Source organism: Maylandia zebra, linkage group LG7 (assembly GCF_041146795.1).
Source record: "Maylandia zebra isolate NMK-2024a linkage group LG7, Mzebra_GT3a, whole genome shotgun sequence".
NCBI classification, from domain to species: Eukaryota; Metazoa; Chordata; class Actinopteri; order Cichliformes; family Cichlidae; genus Maylandia; species Maylandia zebra.
Window position 1 is genome coordinate 18,516,004 of NC_135173.1, and position 19,191 is coordinate 18,535,194.

At 39.6% G+C, this 19,191-nt stretch overlaps 2 protein-coding genes across 22 annotated transcripts in view; both read left to right on the forward strand.

The window, feature by feature from the left end:
• The window catches only part of LOC101476481 (neuronal cell adhesion molecule), a 77,613-nt gene extending 71,742 nt beyond the window's left edge, over positions 1-5,871 (forward strand). For 20 of the 21 annotated variants that reach the window (XM_076885968.1, XM_076885982.1, XM_076885978.1 and 17 more), the window contains 2 exons: positions 605-683; positions 3,595-5,871. In XM_076885968.1, the coding sequence (XP_076742083.1) occupies positions 605-683; positions 3,595-3,841 (326 nt within the window). In that variant the 3' untranslated portion in view covers positions 3,842-5,871. Of the gene's footprint in view, positions 1-604; positions 684-2,681; positions 2,727-3,594 lie in introns of all 21 variants that reach the window. The other variant, XM_076885983.1, reaches the window with a different exon arrangement.
• Positions 5,872-11,646: 5,775 nt separating this feature from the next.
• Positions 11,647-19,191, forward strand: part of cntn1a (contactin 1a) — a 61,096-nt gene continuing 53,551 nt past the window's right edge. Inside the window, exon 1 of the mRNA XM_076885990.1 lies at positions 11,647-11,786. The gene's annotated coding sequence lies outside the window, so the exon portion shown is untranslated. The remainder of the gene's footprint in view (positions 11,787-19,191) is intronic.

Sequence of the window (19,191 nt, forward strand, 5' to 3'; positions counted from 1 at the left end):
GGACTGAAAACATGAATTTCTATGTCACAGTGATGTTGCTCTCTTGTTAAGAGCAGGGACTGCACTGGGGTTTCTGCGTGAAAGACTGCACAGTGTCCACAGCCCAAAGGTAGGGCATCAGATTAGGAGCGCAACCAGGAGCATGCCTGTCATTTTTATTTGGCTCTTATATAGGGGTCAGATGGGTGGAGTAGTTTAGGCATCAATTCACTCCCAAGTCAGACTGTCAACACATATTTCTTGTGTAACATCTCAGAGAACATTCAGATGTGAACTGTGGCGCATGCAAGCAAGCTCTTTTGTCCATATCAATTCAACAATCAATTCAGTCAACTCCCTCAAAATTTTAAATTAAAATGTGTTGGTCAGAACAGACTTTCCAGTAAAGAAACAAAAAAAAAGCATCTGGACAGGGAAGAACAGTCTACAGGTACACAAAGACTGAGCTCGAAGTTGAGGTCGGCCAAATTTAAGTTCGGGTACGGTTTTTGAATTTCATGGGTGATGTTGAACGACTGTCTTCGTCATATCGCTTAAGAAACATGTTGTTTCTCACAATTCTTTAAAAGCCAGTTTGACTAAATCGCTTCCTGTATCTCACCAGTCAAAGAGAAGGAGGATGCCCACACAGACCCTGAGTTCCAGCCCATGAAAGATGACGACTGTACTTTTGTGGAATACAGGTGAGAGAAAGTGCCCCAGCCTTTGGAGTCCCCAGAGCAGATTGTACCCATCAACCACTTGCCCTGTGTTCCCACTTTCTTTCCTAAATCTACACTCTGTGCTGGAGCTCTGCTCGCCCTCCTACTTCTCAACCCTTAAAACTAATAAAAAAAATCAACCAGAATCACCATTAACTAAAGTCAAAACAACAAGAGGAAGTAACCCAGTCTGATCTTCTACCACCGTGAAGTACAAGATTTTGTTTCTGGATTCTGGGACACCCTGGATGCTGTTTGTGTTGGACTTTATGTGTGCTTGATATGTGTGCAGGATTCTTCAGGTTCAGGGGATTCGTGGTTTAGGGTGTTTTAACATTACAAATAAGACTGTCAGGAATAAACAGTATAAGCTACTTTCATTTGCAACACATCCCTAACTGACCCCAAGCTTTTCAACTAATAAGCTAATCATATACATTGTATGTATAGTGTATATACATATATATATATATATATATATATATATATATATATATATATATATATATATATATATATATATATATATATATATATATATATATATATATATATATATATATATATATATATTAGCATTAACACTTTGCCTAGTGTATTGCTACTTACAGTACATGACCCTGATAGGATTGAAAATCTCTGAAATGGTCAGTCCTGTTAACTGTCACTTCAGTTATCCAGCTATGCTTGTCAGCATCCTTTTTCTAGGCTGCTTCTTCAATCACATGCAGAATACAGAACAATGAAGCACTTTACTTCTGTAAAACTAGCATTTTTGAATATTCTTTTTTTTAATAAGTGAATTTCTAAGATGGTCTTGCTTTTATATTTTATATTCCTTTTTGTATTATGTATACATGAATCTGTTCTATGGATTTTATGTGAGACAGAAGATGTGCGATAAATACATATCATTAATTATATATAAAAATGTGATATGCATGGTTTTAAGATTTGATATTATGTATGAAATTTTGCTGTAGGCAATAATGTGTTGAATGGAAGTATTGTTTATATATAGAGAGATAGATAGATATAGATATACAGTATATAGATGCATATGGGTATGTTATGAAATTGTCAGCATGCTTGAGGGAAGCAATCAACACTGAGAGGACAGAGCTGGTTAATGCTATTTACAACAGGCCAATAGCCATTCTTTAGTAGAAATCATTTATGATTGGTGTTATTCTAGATTTTATTTTTCTGGGAAAAGATCAACAGAATAGTCGTCTGTTTCGCACTACTGCCCAATCCTCCCGCTTATCTATAGCTCTCCATTGCAACTCTTACATTTCCAGTGAAGACTTAAATTTCTAAAAACAGGTTACTTTAACTTTAAAGAGCTTCTTAAAATAGCTGGCTACTGTAGTTTACAAGGAATAGTATCTCAAAGACAGTGTATTTTTTGGGGTGCCTATTTTCAATAGCCAGTTTGTTGTGCTTGTAAGTCTGCACCGAATCAGGATAGAATATGTGGGAATCAGCTTAATAACAGAGTTCATGTTCATCATAATTAAGGAGCTTTTTGCCCATTGTAACAATGTGGCTCACGAATGAGTTGTTATTGGTTTTTAGACAGCACTGGAAGTGTTTGGCACAAATAAATATGTTACACAGAAAAGTGTTGATATATTTTTAAATCTAGAATACCACCAGTCTGTAGTATTTACACCACGAGATAATCTCTCCAATGGATATCGGCTGTAAAAACACAATAGACAAATCACAAGGCAAAGTGTATAAATATTATAGTGCCTTTGTGAGAGTATTCTTTATATCCATGCTGTTTCATTACACTCAGCTGGAACCTTACAGTATGTCAATAAAGGCATTACTTAAGTCAACTGAGCTGTTCTTGTTTGACTGCTGGAGAGTATACTGTATTTTTAGATCAATCTGTACTTGTACAAAGCACATTTGCCTGTTAAAGTGCCAGACTTACAGAAATGTAAAATGTAGGAATGTGTTTGATCTCAGAGTGACGTCGTCATCCTAACGCAGGGGGTGTAGGTCTCAGGAAAGGTAAGGGCAATGATGGGGATTGGCGGCGGTGAAGGGTTTTGTAAATGTAGCATGTGTAAAGGGTCGGTGGGTAATGAAGTCACTGCGGAGAAAAATGCTTGCTATCTTTCACAGCTGTCATCGTGTATAATATTTTGTCACAAAGCCTTCATTATGTGCAGTGCTTCAAAAAATAAGCCGTCAGCAATCTGTGGCTATTCTATTCCCGTCATGTCCCCTAAATGCTTTTGCATACCATTTATTGTCTTTCCATTTTGGAGCATCTCAGCATTGTGAAAGCTTTGCGATCTCATTGGTGTTCAAGTCGTGTATATGCAATGTTCTCAACTATCTGATACCCAAAGAAAACTTTCTTTGCGGACTTTCCATGCATTTTTGCCAACTTGTGATTTATCGTCGTGCTTGCTTTGGGGGCAGGGATACTTGGCTTAAACTTTCCTTTATTCACGTCATTTCATTGGATTTTCTGTTTTTCATCACAGTCTCTGCCTTGGGAGAAAAATGCTTTTGTCAAACAGCATATTTACCACTTCATATTTGGTTTCAGGGGGAATTTGAAAAGGGTATGATTGCTTGAGCTTTATTCCCCCGTTGCCTGATGGAAACCAGCTAATCATTCATGGCTAACATTTTTTAGACATGGAGCAACCCGAATGTGCATTGAAATGTATTTTATATTCATTGCTGCATATTAATATTCATATAACAACTTTGCCATTATCTACCGAACTTAAGGGGTAGGTTGTGGTAAAAGCAACAATTGGCTCTTCTATGCTCCATCTAAAAAAAAAAAAGTGATCACTATTCTCCTTATTGCATCTGTCACATCATCTCACCTGTAATGCCTGCATGTTATTTTCTCCTTCAGTGACAATGAGGACCATAAACCTTTAAAAGGGAGCCGCTCGCCATCTAATGGGACAGTTAAGAGAGACGACAGTGACGACAGTTTAGTTGACTACGGTGAAGGAGGAGACGGACAGTTCAACGAGGATGGCTCCTTTATCGGGCAGTATAGTGGAAAGAGTGCCAGTAGGGACACTGCTGAGGGCCATGAGAGCTCGGAGGCCCCATCCCCTATAAAAGCCATGAACTCCTTGAACTCTTTTGTGTAGCCAGTCGGTCTTAACAGAACGGTGCGGGGTGATGCACTGACTACTCAAGCCCCCTCAATCCCTACATCACTCTTACAGGGCTGTCCCAACACTGCATGGCTTTATGATCAAACATGTATACCCAGCTCCATAAATGAAACGTAAAACTCATTAAAGACATTTATGTTTTCACACGGACGTCTTATGGAGAAGCTTGGAAAACCTTAGCTAATTATACCCTGAGCGACATTTAGGAAGTAACCAGCTCAGCCATAACTTTAACAGTTCATGACAGTTCCATAAATCCATATATTAATCAACACTTTAATATTAACAACTATTGCATTTTTACCAGAAATCTGATATGGACTATGCAGTTATTGTCTGAACTATATTTGTTTGTGTTGATGGTTGTCATATTATCTATTCAAATAGGGGGCATTGTCTACAGTAAATTTCTACTACTCCATGTATATTTTTTTCCAACCCAGAAACTTGTACCAGAAAAATGCTATGTAATCTATTACATTAAGGCAGTTCCCATGGTGCGTTTAAAAGGAAGATGTTGTACAGCGCATATGTAAAGTTATATTTAATGAAGTGAACATTCTGCACAGTGGAATTTGAGAGCAGTGCACGTTATAATTCAGAGTGTTGCACTGATACGTCCTCATCTGTAGTCGCTGTCACACTGCGACGATGAAGAAGGAGGCTAAAGTGCTGCATGGCATGTCACATGACCTCATGACCTTTGCCCTGCATGTGACCTCCTCTTATTGTGCTTGATCTGAAGGCCAGTAGGGAATAGCTGATGGTGTGATAGCTTGCTTCAGTCCCTGCAAGTGCTCCTTCAGCAGGTAGTGCCTTTTCTTTAAAGCATTGATTCACTTGCAAAGTCTCTTTCTGGCCTTCAGTGTCTGGAACAGAGACAATGGGAGAAATGCAGAAGTCACATCCAAGGATGGATAAGATAAGCATGAGAAGAGCACCCTGTGGATGGACGAATAATTAATATGTGCTTGGCTTTTTTTTTTTTTAAGACACAGGACTGGCTTTGATTTCTTTGAAAAGTAAAACACTGCACTGGATCAAATGAAAACATTGTAAGAACCACCACTGATGTATAAATGCCTGCAATACCTAATGGTATTTCTGCAGTGTATGGATATTTGTGTTTGTGTGTGGTTGTGGACACAGCACATTAATTCAACTCCTATTAAGCAAAAGTTGTTCGCATTTACTAACTGCTCTTGAGGGCCTTTGGATGGGATCAAGATTTAGTTTTTCTTAACTTGCATCAAGTTTTATTTTTTTAAAGACATGTAGAATATTTGTTGAAATTGTAAATATCTTAATTGATTGTACAGGAACAAGCAGCTTTTACAGCAGTCTAAGCGACGATATCATGCACGATATGGCTTAACTTGTTGGTAGGAATATTATAAATATAGACAACTTGTAGAGAACATATATATATATATATATACATATATATGTATGTGTATGTGTATATATATATATATAAACATATTCATTTCTACTTGCTGTGCACAGTGTACATTGTACTGTAACTAACTGGACAGAAAATTGCATATACAGTCAGATTCTTATTGCTTTCTGATTTGAATGCCAAGTTATATAATCCTGCTGTTTTACAATGTCGATATCATGATGCACAAAATTATACTATTCTGATTTGTACTGGTTCTGCTAAGTCTCAATATACTTCTAAAATTATGCTCTTTTCTGACAGTATTGCAAATGTTTTTTTTGTATTTAAGAAACAGATTTGTACTAACAGACTCTTTCTTTATCGCTATGTAATATTTTTTTTCCTTTTAGTGAAAGTATGGAACTCAAGCTGCAGGAAATAATGAATGAATAAATAACTATCTGTTTTCAGGCTTAAAATGTCATTGCCTTGTCATGCTGTGAATGCATTTAAATTCAGTACTCCATAACAAACACTGTCTTGAGTCTTAATTGCTGCATAATTTCTGATTTCTGATTCAGCTCATAACAATACCACATAATAAAAACCGTGTACCATTTTCAGTTTGGCTATCAAAATCACTTTGGTGAGGCTTCTAAAAACTCAGATATGTAAAAAGGTCAAGTTTGTATTGAGATAATTTTAATAAGTGCTAGTTAATAGACAATAAGTAGCTACTGGATCGTAGTTAATAAAATACAGTTGTTAACATGATAGATTCGATTTTATTTATATACCACTAAATAACACCAGTCATCCCAAGGTGCATTATATTATAAGGTAGAAACCCTACAAACAGACAAGCCTATATGAGCAAGTACTTGGCAACAGTGGGAAAGAAAAAGTCATTTTTATCAGGAAAAAACCTCTCCCAGAAACAGGATTCAATGAAGGATTTAAAATTTCTTTCTGGATTTAACAGGGAACCAATGAAGAGAAGTCAATGACCAGAACAGAGTTCAAAATTCCTCGAAGTGTTGTTTGAGGGCAAGTAATGCCATTAATTGTCAATAACTTTTTTCATTTTTAGAAGCAGGAATTGGAGGTTAACAAGGTCTTTATGTCTTTAAGACATTCCTGCAGTTTAGCTAACTGATGTGTCTCATCTGGCTTCATGGTTTGAAAAAGTTGGGTCATCTGCATAGCAATGAAAATTTATGATATGGCTTCTCATGATACTGCCAAAGGGAAGCTAGAGAACTAAACATTAATATTACTAAGGAACTTATTAATATTATTGTGTAAAGAAGTCTACCCATTTACATGAACAAATTGTAGTCTATTAGGTAAATGTGATTCAAACAACTGCTCTGTAATAGAATATTATAGTCGATAGTATCGAATACTGCAGCTGGAGTACAAGCACAGAAATAAGTCCACGGTCAGTGTCCATAAGAAGAGTATAAATTTAGCACTAAAGCATGGCTCATAAGCGTGGCATCTACAAGCATGACATCCAAGTGCACTTCAGACCCATCCACACAATCAGATAAAAACTTGTTCATCCCAAAGACAAAACTCCCAACCACAATGTAAACAACATGGTATATGGTGTGCACTGCAGCGACGAATGCTTAGACCTCTACCCTGGAGAAACCAAACAGCCACTGCATAAATGCATGGTACATAGAAGAATCACCTCGACAGGACAAGACTCAGCTGTACATCTGCATCTAAAGGATAAAGGTCACTCTTTCGAGGTCGCCAATGTTCACGTTTCAGACAGAGAAGACCGATGGTTTGAAAGAGGAGGGGAAGAAGTCATCTATGTCCACTGTGAACGACTATCCGTGAACACAGGAGATGGCTCACGACACCAACTGTCTGCCACCTACAGTGCAGTTTTGAGATCCCTTCCCAGGCGCCTTAACGTCACATCTCACACAATAGGTTGAGGGAAGGTCTCACAATGGTTTCACTCGAAACCTCTGCTGATGATGACCCACACCTTCATGTGATGAGGCACAACTCTTAACTAAAGCTGTTTCTATACTCTGATGGTTAAAATTTTATTTGTGAAGAAATTCATTAAGTTGTTACTAGTTAAGGTTAATGGACTAATGGAAGAGTCAGTGGAGCTCTGACTCTTGTCAGCCTGGCTACAGTGAAAAGAAGTAAGCTGGGGTTGTTCTTATTTTCTTCATTCAGAGATGAATAGTAAGCTTGCTTAATTTTGAAAAATAGATCAATATTAATGAGACGTAATTTCCTCTTCAACTTATGAATTCTCTGCTTTAAGATGTGCGTTTGTGAGTTATAATTCGGAGTCAAGCACTTATTTTTCAAAAGGAGCCGCTGTATCCATCATCCACAGTGAGGATGCAGAGTTTAGATAACTGCTCTGTGCTGTGTTGCTGTATTGACTTAAATCTTAAATCTTCAAATGGGCTCTTGGATATTGGACCGTGAAATTAGCCAAATGATCTAAACTGCATCAATGAATGTACATTGAGCAAAAGCTGAGAAACAGACTAATATGGATATCTTCACCTTCCTGAAACTCCTTGGGGAAGCCTCTATAGGGTCTTTTGCAACACAGTAGTTGGACTCCACCTTTTTGGAGCTTACTCGTGGCCACTTCCATCATGGGCACTATCAAGAAATATTGAGATAGCAACCCACCATCTGGTGCTTTATCACACAGCAGTGGTGTCAAGAAGCAGGGAAGCTTGCTATCTAGTGTCTTGAAAATACTTGGGGGGGGGGGGGGGGTCCAAAATGAGACCTGGTCACGGGGAGAATATGAAAAAAAAATGAACTGTTGTGAATTGCAACTGGAACAAAGGCTATATTATTTAAAATAAACAGCATTCTCCGAGCAGCAGCGGTGATCTCAATGACCTTATGACCTTCAGCCACAGGACTTGTCTGTCAATTTGTTTCCATTTGACAGATTTTACCTCTTGACTTTACTGCCATCTAGTGACGTGAGGCAATTACACCGATGGCTGGAGTAAGCAACAGGCTTTTAAAAGCTTACTGGCAAATGCACAGTCTGCATGATGCAAACTGTCAACAAAACTATTTTAATGATGCTGTAAAAAGAGAAAATGCCACATATGTATATCCCCTTACCGAATAGTGTAGTCAAATTACAATCCGCACAATCACTCTACATTTTAGCTGAAAGCCTATGAAGTTGTTAGTCCTTCTGTTAACATCCCTAGTCCTCGAATAGCTGGACTTCCTGTAAGAGGCTTATTCCATGGCAGCAGAATCACATTATTTGTCTGTTGATTGGCAATCATTACCATCAAACAAGCAGCTGCCCCATTACCCTCCTGGTCTCCACCAACCATCTCACCAGCCTCCCTTCCCGCTGCTTCAAAGTCACCCCCCTCCTCCATTTTCCCATTCATCATTCAGTCTTCAGTGGATTCATCCTGTGTTGGCTGTACGTCTGCCATAGCATCCATTAACCGTTCCCAGATCTGTCTGTGTCCAGGACTTTGATTTATCACTGAGTAGAAAGCCTGGTTTAAATTGATCTACAGCTGGTTTATGTCTACTTCCAATAGGGAAAAAATATCATTACACAGCCTTCTTGTGATCCTCTGTTTTCAAACAACCTGCAACCAGCTTTAAAGCAGCCCATTTGCATACCAGATGCTAAGAGTCTTTAAGCATCCATGTAAGTTATGAAGAATCAAGGATATGAAACGAGGGTGTTAGAAAAGCATCAACATTTAGTTTCTGATACATTTTAAGTGTGTGCTAAGCTTCAGGGGGTCTGTTCTTTTGTATGTAAGTGACAGAGCCTTTGTGTCTCTTTATGTAAATTTGCCCTATTCTGAAGCTTTGAGAGCTGGGGTGGATAATTGTTTATGATTATTCTGTGACATTTCCATATGGCTGACAAATGGTTAGCCAACACATAGTCACATACACACATGCGCATTACGCAGACACACACACACACACACACACACATCTGTCAAGACTAAGTATTTTTAGCCTGACTGGTAGATTTGTTTAACCTGAAATTGAAAACCACAGCAGTAGGAGTGAAATCATCTCTTCTCGGATGAATATGAGTGTATCCAAATAACTGTTTTCCTTTAGGTGGGGGGAATGAGCTCATTTGGTGGGAGTTTTTACTGAACAAAAATGAGTGTTTTGTTCTATTGATCTGGTATTAACTATCTCTAAAAACCCATCCCCCATTTTTTTTTATTATCAAGATTACACCAGGATAATAACCTTTCCACACCCTGATTCTTATTCCCTGTGCACCCCCGACTATATCCCATGTGTATTTGGGTTGATGGGTGGGGGTTACCTTTGCACGGGCCCCTGTGGAGATCACGGAGGCTAAATTACATTTACCCCCCCTCCTCCCATGCTTCTTCGTGTCCCTCTTTCCTCCTCCCCCTTTGCCAGGCAGATAGATGTCAGCCACCCATTCTTTCCAGACAGCAGGGTGTTTGCCGTTCCTCTTATCCACCCCAGATACCGACCTTGTAACATTCTAATTCACCAGCAGGATCTGTCTCTATTTGCACTGCCATGTTGTAAGAGGAACAACAGTGCTTGTCTTTGGGTTGAAGACAACTAGAGCTTGGATAACCCTAATGCAGAATAATATCCTTTTGGGCCATGCACTACACTACTGTATTTGGCTGCCATAAATTTCTTCAGTCTTACCAAGTCCCTTCGGCTTGGTGATTTTCTATGGAGTGTCATGATTTTAATGATATATCCACTGAGTTGCCATCTGAGAGGAAACAATCGCTTCTTGATTAAAAGTCTGAATAATAACTATATCTCTGGGGAACAAAGCTGCTACACTCAGCTTGATCTGCCTTTTACATTGAGGGCCATACCCTCAATGTAAAGTCCGTTTCTGATCACACTAAAAAAAGAAGAAGGCATAAAAAAAACTTCTTTGATATCTTAGCCAGAGAGGCTAAGTCCTTCAATTAATTCTGCCCTGCTCTTTCTCAAGGATTCCTGCATTATTTATAGGCTTCTGCCACCGCAGATTATTACTTGGCGTTTGGTGTTTACATCCAAGATTTAGATCTAATCCCAGGGGATTGAGATGGTTTCATGTTTAGACTGACACATGGGCAAGGCGTTGTAATTAGTAGAGGTGCCCTTTTGATATCGGCACGATGAACAACAAGCTGACAGTTAATATGCAGACTGCCGTCACACTCGTTTCTCAGCAGTGTGCAGACACCCAGATCAATTTATCCATCCAAGATTTACGATTTTTTGTCTGAGAGTTTAGCTGCAAGCCCAAAACAGCGGATGGAATTTTTAGTTTGTGGCACAGCACAAATCATCCAACAAGCACATTAAAAATCAGCTTCCAAGTGCACATATGCATTGCAAAATAAACACTATTCCATAGGAACCAGTTTGTCTTAAAAAAGTTTTCTGTGTGCATACATTTCAGTCGGTAAAGCAGAACTGATGACCGATGAAGGGCTGAGATATTTATTTATACGTCCGTGTTTTGTTATTTATTTCTTGGAGGCAGACAAATTTGATTCTCATTCATTAAAACTGGTCTCAAAGTATTCGACAAATCCTCTGTGCAGCAAAAGCAGAACAAAAGATATCAGAGAGCAAGTGTTAACTGATGGGACTCAGGTGTATGAGACTGGTCCAGTTAGGGATGAGACCACTGAAGGTTAATGTTGGCATCACGTGAGAGATGGTAGAGGGATGGAGGTTAACCAAATCTAGCAACAGGAACTATAGTTTTTTCTGTCTTTGCCACCAGTAATGAGCTGTAGGGAACTGTACTTAATACCCACAGATGTTTAAAATGTGTAGGTTATTCAAGAACACTACATTTTCGGAGCAACCAAATTCATTATTCATCCCGTTTATTAGTTAAAAACAAACTGATCTGTGCATGTACATGCATTAATATCTGGGACAGACTCCAAGGAGAGAAAATCAGAGTTAAAAGATAGTGAGTATTGAACTGAGGCAAACGCTTAGCAGTCAAAAATTACTTCAAATGGGCTTCATTTGCTTATGTCTGCTGGATGTCAGAATGTGCTGCTGAGTTTTAATATGTATCATTTCATTTACTTTTTTTTTAAAGGGCAAAAGGGGAAAACATATCTCAAGAAGATATATAAATCATGTTCTCCCTCATTTAAATCAAGAAGAGATCTAAAACTTCCCAGTAGGCGACAGAATAAATTATTTTAATACAGCCCCTTTATCATTTTATGTTAAATAATAACTAAAGAAAAACTTCATGGGCTGCTCTGATCTGAAAGTGGTCTGGGCTTCACTGCGGGGTCCACTGTGGTCATGTGGAACGAGCAGGTCTAGCGCCCCCCTAAGTCAGCCGCCATAACCCTTCTTTCAGTCCACGGGGACAGGACCGCGGCTCCGTCAGTTTCTTTCCCTGATCTTGAGCGCCCGGCGATGCGGTGCTGAGCAGGTGTGAGCATCCTGAAGGACACAACGGACGGACGGACGGACGGACGCAGTTGCCCGCTACGCAAGGTAAGGACGAGGAGAGCGCTGAGCAGACAGCGTGAGAACTGATTTTTTGACATTATTTCAGAAGAAGCCGGGTGCAGCTTTTTTTTTGACAGCTGGGAAATCAGCGTTGTTTACAACGGGCAAGTGGGATGCGCGGATGAGATTGAGCTCATTCAGCCGCCCGCAATGCAGAAATATGTAACGATTTGGACGCGAAAAAGACAAAAAACCCAAAAAGAATTTATGATTTTTTTGCATGTAGATCCAGACAGATAACGTGATCAATATGATCGCGGCGTGCGTGGCGGGGATGCTGCTTTTTTAGCATCTGTACATCCTGACCTCCCAAAACACACTCGATGGTGGGTTCGTGATGTGTTTTCCCCTTTTTTGCGCATCTGTTTTGAAGTAATAAGTCCGAACGTATAAGTCAAGATAAATGAAAACACGCCAGAGGCCATATCCTGGTAGCGCTGCACATACCGATGATGATTCAAACTACTGGCTCCCTCGCAGCCAAGAAATTATGAAGAGGCATCCGTAAACACTTTGATCTGGGGTGGGAGTATAACCCACTTCCCGGTTTCAGCACCACGATTGATTGAGACTAATGGCTGTATGTCATCTTTACCAGCAGACTGAGCCGTAACGCTTCGTAATGGCCCATTGCAGGGTCTTTCTGTCAGGTGCTGGAGACGGAGTCATGGGCGCGTCCTGACTCACCAGACTAGGTTTTAGTGAAGAGGAACTGCTCATGTTATGTTGGTAAACTCAGGCTTAGAGACTCAACAGGGGCTTTTGGGACATTTATAAAGAGACTTCCAACATGTAGCCTGAATATTAATAATAAAAAAAATACATAAAATGTGTATAAAATTGCACTCATTGGGGACACAGTCCAATTATGTATATAAAAAAATCCCAGATATGATGATTCATGACATACATTGGTATTCTGCATATGTATGGGGCTCACCACGGATTGGAGAATATTGTAACCTATGAGCTCATTAATAGCAGCAGTGGCTCAAGTCTGGCAAAAAATAACTGACATCGTTAAGACTGCCTGATCTATGTCTCCATGACTACTGAATAACTTAATGTCTTGGCTTTTACACTGCTATAGTATTCATTACGATGCTAAAGAGTGGCCCCAATGAACTGCTTTGATTGGCGGTCAGGGCAAAAGATATTTTAAGCAGCCACAACTTTGCATTATGTGGTTCACAGTGTAATTACTCGAAGTATTTTCAGGTTATTTGCTGAGGTTTGAAAATCCTCTGTGAATAGGCTAGATATTTCTGGCCTACATTTTCATTCTGACTTTGTTTACACCACTCATTGCAAGTGAAGGATTGTTCACTGTGTGTGTCCTGGCTGAATCAGAGCTCTAATGTGGCACAAAATGTCACAGGGATTCCATTGGCGCCTGTCAGGTGGCGAGCTTTATGAATCTTGTAAGCTTGCTGCTGTTAATGCATCCTGTGCTACCCCGTGGACACCCCGAGGACAGACACTCTCCTCCAAGTGAATGAATTTACTCTTCACAGAAGTAGGCTATCCTTGTGTGTGCAAAGTAGCATCTTGCGTTTTATCCCCTGGCTCCACAGCAAAATGTCTCTGTTCTGAATTTTGAAATAAGCTGTTCTCTGCCAGCACACTGGCCCGGCATACCACAGTATCCTGTAAGATGTCCCTGGTTTTTGATGCGTGTCGGCATCACAGGACAGGCTCAGCCTCCATTAGTGTCACAGTCAAATAACTCAACATAAACATGCACTTACAGTATTTCTTCTTTGGTTGGAAGCATCAGTCACATGTATCTGCAATGTATTGATGTAGACAGGTGAACCTCACCTGAGGCAGAAGATAGAGCTGGCCTGAATGTGAACTTTCCCATCGAGACTTTGCTTCACTCAACATCTAACTTGTGAATATGAGAAGGAGGGAGAGAAATGGTCTTTTCTTATCTGGGATTTAGCCTTTTTTTTTTTTTTTACTGCAGACATATTATGAGACTTTTATATGAAAATAAGGCACAAAGAGATTTTTGGTTCATTCCCCTTGTCCTTAAAACACTACTCGCTTGATATGAGCATCAAAAAGAACCTTGGATGTTTTCAATCTAAGATTTGAGAGTCCCTTTAGGAGATTAGATTGTTTCCAGATGTCCTTCCAAGCCTTGCACTACAAATTCCTGGACCGGAGCATTAGCCTAACTGAAGAAGATAGATTTGACCTTTGATTTTCACAAAAACACGCTAAACTGATTGGCAACAATAGCATTTGGCAGCAGTAGGACAAGTTTGTTAGATGCTGTTTGTTCTCTCACATTGAGTGCTGTGTCAGATACGCTGAAGGGAATACATCTTGTAGACTTGCCTCATTGTAAGGGTGAATGTGCTACGAGAGGATGCAGCGGGACGAGACAGCCCATGACGTTGAACACTGTGCGAGGAACACGCGCACAAACGCCGCTCTTTCTTGCTGTCTTTGCTGTAAGAGTGCTTCTCTGTGTCCTGCTGACAAAACGTGAAATGCTGTCGTCTTGATGCTTTCCATAGATTGCTCAGCAATTTACACACCATCAATCAATAGCGAGCTTCACTAATGGTACGGTGGTGAGGCAGAGAGACATGACGTCTTCTGTGCTTGCCTGGAGACAGACCTCTCTGTTCATAGTTTAGAACTAGAATGGGCTTCAGTATCCATCTGCCATCCTTGGCTATCTGAATACAGTTTTCACTAGGCATGATTCTGCCAGTGTATGCTGCACCCTGCTCTCTGCATGCTTTTTATCATATAGATCCTATATAGAACTCATAAGCATAGTGGATATTTGCACACCACGTGTTGCTAACCCATCTAATTTGTGCAATTCTATAAAGCTAATGCAAGTGTAATTGTATTCAGCTGCACTTACAGTGTTGTAATGGGATGATACTTATTTATTTTGCAGAGCCATTAGGGAGATATAAGAGCCGTGCAGGTTAGAACTGAAGCCAAATCACAAATCACTTTGGTTTTGCTGGTTTTGTCTTCTCAAATGTAAGAAGTTAGTGTTTCTTTTGTCAGATGTGATATCAAATTGAATGCCAGTGTGGGGTGTCTAACACCTTAGTCTAAAATCTTCAGTTGGGTCCTGTTTACTGAGAAGGCCAAAGCATATCATTATAGACTGTATATAAATATGGATACAGGGCTCTCAAAGGCAAATCTGCATTCTTTTTAATGTCCAACAGGTGGCGAATCCCCTGGTAGCAGAAATCAGAGCGTAAAAGTCTCAGAAAAAGAATAGATTCATTTTGACCTCAGTAAAATAAATAAATGAATTTATGGTTTAACTCACTAGTTAAAAGCCTTATTTAATACAACATGATTCACATGCATTATTTTCATATATAGTGTACATCATGCCCTTTTGGTGGAGGCATTCTCATTGTCCAAAAGCCGATTCCCTCCAAGACAGATATGTCATTGATCAGGTCAGCTTGTGAGATTTGCTGTAACCCTTTTCTCTACGGTGACAAGCGAACCCAATCCATGCTAGCAAAAGACCCCACAGAGAAATACAGAGCCACAGAAACCCCTTGCTGTAGGAGTCCAGAGTTTAGGCCTTTTCTTTCATTGGTGTGTTTAGTCTTACAGCACTCATTTACAGCTCATTCACTTACAGCACTACTGTTACTCCTGTGAATCTGATGATAATAATGCTCCAGGAGGCTACTTATTTCTAATTCCAAGCCAGTGCTGCCTATGAACAATTAATCATCTACACTGGATTTAGCTTGTATGATTTTTAAAATGTGACTGACTCTCTAGAACAGGGGTGGGCAATCTCAGTCCACGAGGGCCGGTGTCCCTGCAGGTTTTAGATGTGTCCTCGAACCAACACAGCTGATTTAAATGGCTAAATTAGCTCCTCAACATGTCCTGAAGTTCTCCAGAGGCCTGGTAACGAACTAATCATGTGATTCAGGTGTGTTGACCCAAGGTGAGATCTAAAACCTGCAGGGACACCAGCCCTCGTGGACTGAGATTGCCCACCCCTGCTCTAGAAAGATATGATTTGCATCTGGCATGTCTACTTCATGATTTAAAAAAAGAGGCTACAACCTGCATGAACAGCCTTCTGTTAGTTTACACAAACGCGGAACAATACTAAAGATAAAAATAGATTTTTTTGATATCACCTGCTAAATGACATGTCTATTTATAGCGTTGAAGATCCCGGTGAAGGACAAAGATAGGAAAACAAAAAAGAAATGACTTAGTTTATTTATTTTTTTACCCTTTGTATAGCTGTTCTTCTTCGTGTAATCTATGTGACTCTGCTAAGTGCTGAGTTGGCTCATGTGGTTCTTCTGGTTTGTTTTGCAAATGCAGGCTGGAGTGGTTTAGTTCTAAAGACAGAAAAATAAGCTACCCTCAAGATATGTATATATAGAAAAAGAGATATAAAATTTGTTATCTTCTTCTAATCTGTGTGAGTCTGCATAAAGTGGCAAGCTTCTTTAGTAATGCATGGTTCTTCCTGTTTATCTGTCTGCCCAAAGTGACGTGTCACTGGTGGACAGATAAACATTATCTTAATTTTCATTAAGATAATGCAGACCAGACAAGCAGGTAGCATCAGTTATCTCCCCCTTCCACTTAAAAAGGGTGGATATCGATCAGTGTTATCAAAGTGTTATCGCACGCATACAGGATGAGTAGAAGAAGAAGAGCCATCTTTAGCTTTTTGGGGTAAGTTAAGAGAGTAATTTAGATAAAATAAAAAAAATAAAGATGAAAAAACATTTATAAAATTTAGAACATTTAGTTCTAGAACATCTGTACCTCATAAAATATATATTTTTCAGCAAGTCGATGATCTTGGTGACATTTAAGAGGAGTTTAAATCTGTAATTAGGTTAAATCTGACAAGATTTCATTTCTTTTCTCTGATGTTTCACTTGGTTTTCTCTGAGATATTTTTAGGCTTTATAATCAAAGTAAATCTTATGGGATTTATCCAGTCAATTAGAGCAAGATTACAAATGTGTGCTCCTGTGAACAGGAATTTTCTTTTAGGTTATTTCTGATAATATTTGTCTTCCTTCATTATGGTGCCAGCCCTAAACATTGTTTGTTTCCTCATTAGCAGAGCAACCCTCATCTATCTTGATGATATTTCATTTATGCAGTAATATGAAGAGTTCATTAAATAGTTCATTACAGCTCAGTTCTTTTCAGCTTGTATTTAAGTGTTTAGTATTTAATAATGATAAAGAGTTTAAGCTATCACTTTGCAAGGTTACCAAATTCAGAGGACAGTTTTCTCTAATGGAGTAGTCAATTTCAGACCTCTCTTTGTGACTGGGTCTTAATTATACCACTTTTTAAAGTCTCAGATTGCCCCCTTTTCTATTTAGCTAAGCAGAAATATTATGTTACACGCAGTGGACTCACTTCCCACGTGGGAGCCTAGAGCCATCTGTTTTTGCACCTTTGTAGGTGTAGTCAGATACTTTGTTTACAGGGATGCTGAGAAGCTGTGCAGCCAAACAACTCGGTGCTCTATTTCGGTCCTGTACGAGATGACTTTCGATTGCAATTTGAAAATCAGCAGAGCGTGTCTGATGTATTCACTGGGATTTCTAACCAGAGGGTTACAATGAAAATCTTGTTTACAAGGAAATTCCCAATCTGTTGAGATTTTAATTTATGTCACTGTGTTACAAAGCATGTTAATAAATTGCAAATCGTAAGGAATCAGAAGCATTTTGTGAAGAAGAAAATGAATGACTTTTGGCACAGAGCAGAGATGTTTTGCATGTTTAAAAACTTGAAAAAAAGTATCTTTTTTTGCCAGCATGTGTACACTACATATAACTAGGTTACATTTCCTCTATAATCTGCACATAAAATCTAGCATTTAGCATTATTTTTTGAGGAACTGAATTTAACCCTTATGGTTTTCCACAGGTTGACTGCTTTGGGCTGTTATACTTACAGTTTGCTAACAAGTTTTTATCAACTTGAAAAAGGGGAGCTTTATACCCCTGTGTGCGCACAGATTGCTGCATCTTTCGAGTACGCTTGAAGTCCACTTGGATGCATGCAGAGCTGGTGCCCTTGTGAGGTAGTGGGATGAACAAATCAGTGTGATCACAACAAATTGGAGGTTTTGGGGGTGAAAGTTCAGTGCCTCACGTGTACTCTTCGATGAAGATATTTTTACCACTCTGGCCAAAGTGGATCCTCGGGTACTCACCGATGCAAAAAGTATAACCCTAGCTTCACCCCGTCTCTGCTCTTTCACGCTCCGTGCTTCACTCCAACTCTCTCACTCACAAACAAGGTGAACTAGACTCAAACACACTCGGGGGAACAGCAGATCACAGGAGAGAAACTAGCACAAATGTAAATGCCTGGAGTACTCCCAGACTGAGCTGAAATAAAATGAGCGCACATAGATTAAGTAAATAATTGAAACATTGAATTTTTTTTAGCTGCTTGGTGGAGCAGGAGGAATGGTTCTTGGAAAACACTGAAGCTATTTAATCAGTGTTCATTATGAGCGTGTGAAAGTTAAACTTTAATTGCTTGCATTGTTATGTTATAGCGCTGAGGAGAAAGAAGTTGGTGGACTGAACGCCCCCTATTAAGTATGAAAGTGTCTTTTTCGGTGGGGCCTTGCTGCTCTTGGGGCCTTTGAGCAAGGCCTGTTGCTATGGTGCTGTGAGCATGTGTGGAGGACAAGAACTCAAATTCATCTGCATGCTAGTTCAGCCTGCAAGGCTTCCAAGCATGACTACACTCTTCTCCATATAGCACTGCCTTTCATGTATACTATATGCTGTTTTTCATGCTAGCTGACTAAAAGCTGCCTCAAGGTGATGATGCATGCACTGTTGCCTTGACAGCATACTAAACCGGAGCTATGAAAGCTATGGAAAAACAGTGGCCTGTTGGAGATGACAGAATGAGAGGGTCAGTGAAGATTTTTGCATTAACCCAAAGTGTCCTTGGTAAGATGTATCTTAGTTCTTTAGCTTATTAAGGCCCTAAACTTCGGGGTGAGGGATTGTAGAACTGTAAGTAATAGAAGGCTAATAGCAGAAAGAGCCCCAAGGGAAAGGCTTCCTGGTACGTGGCTCGAATACTGAAGAAGTTGATCTCTCAGGAAGCCTAATTATACGTTTAGGGGCACCCTGTTTTTCCCCTTTCTGGACAGCTGGACAGCTAAATTGTTTGTGGATCAATAGTTTAGCTTCCTATTGGCTACACAGAGTGAGTGAAGTGCATTTAAACCTAAGAAATCCCATTACCCTTGACAGAGATGGGAAGTATAGCACTAGAAGCCTCAGCAAGTGCTACTGCATTGTCCATTATTCAATCTGTTCTGTTTGCTTACCTGCTCTTTTTATTGCTTAGACTACTC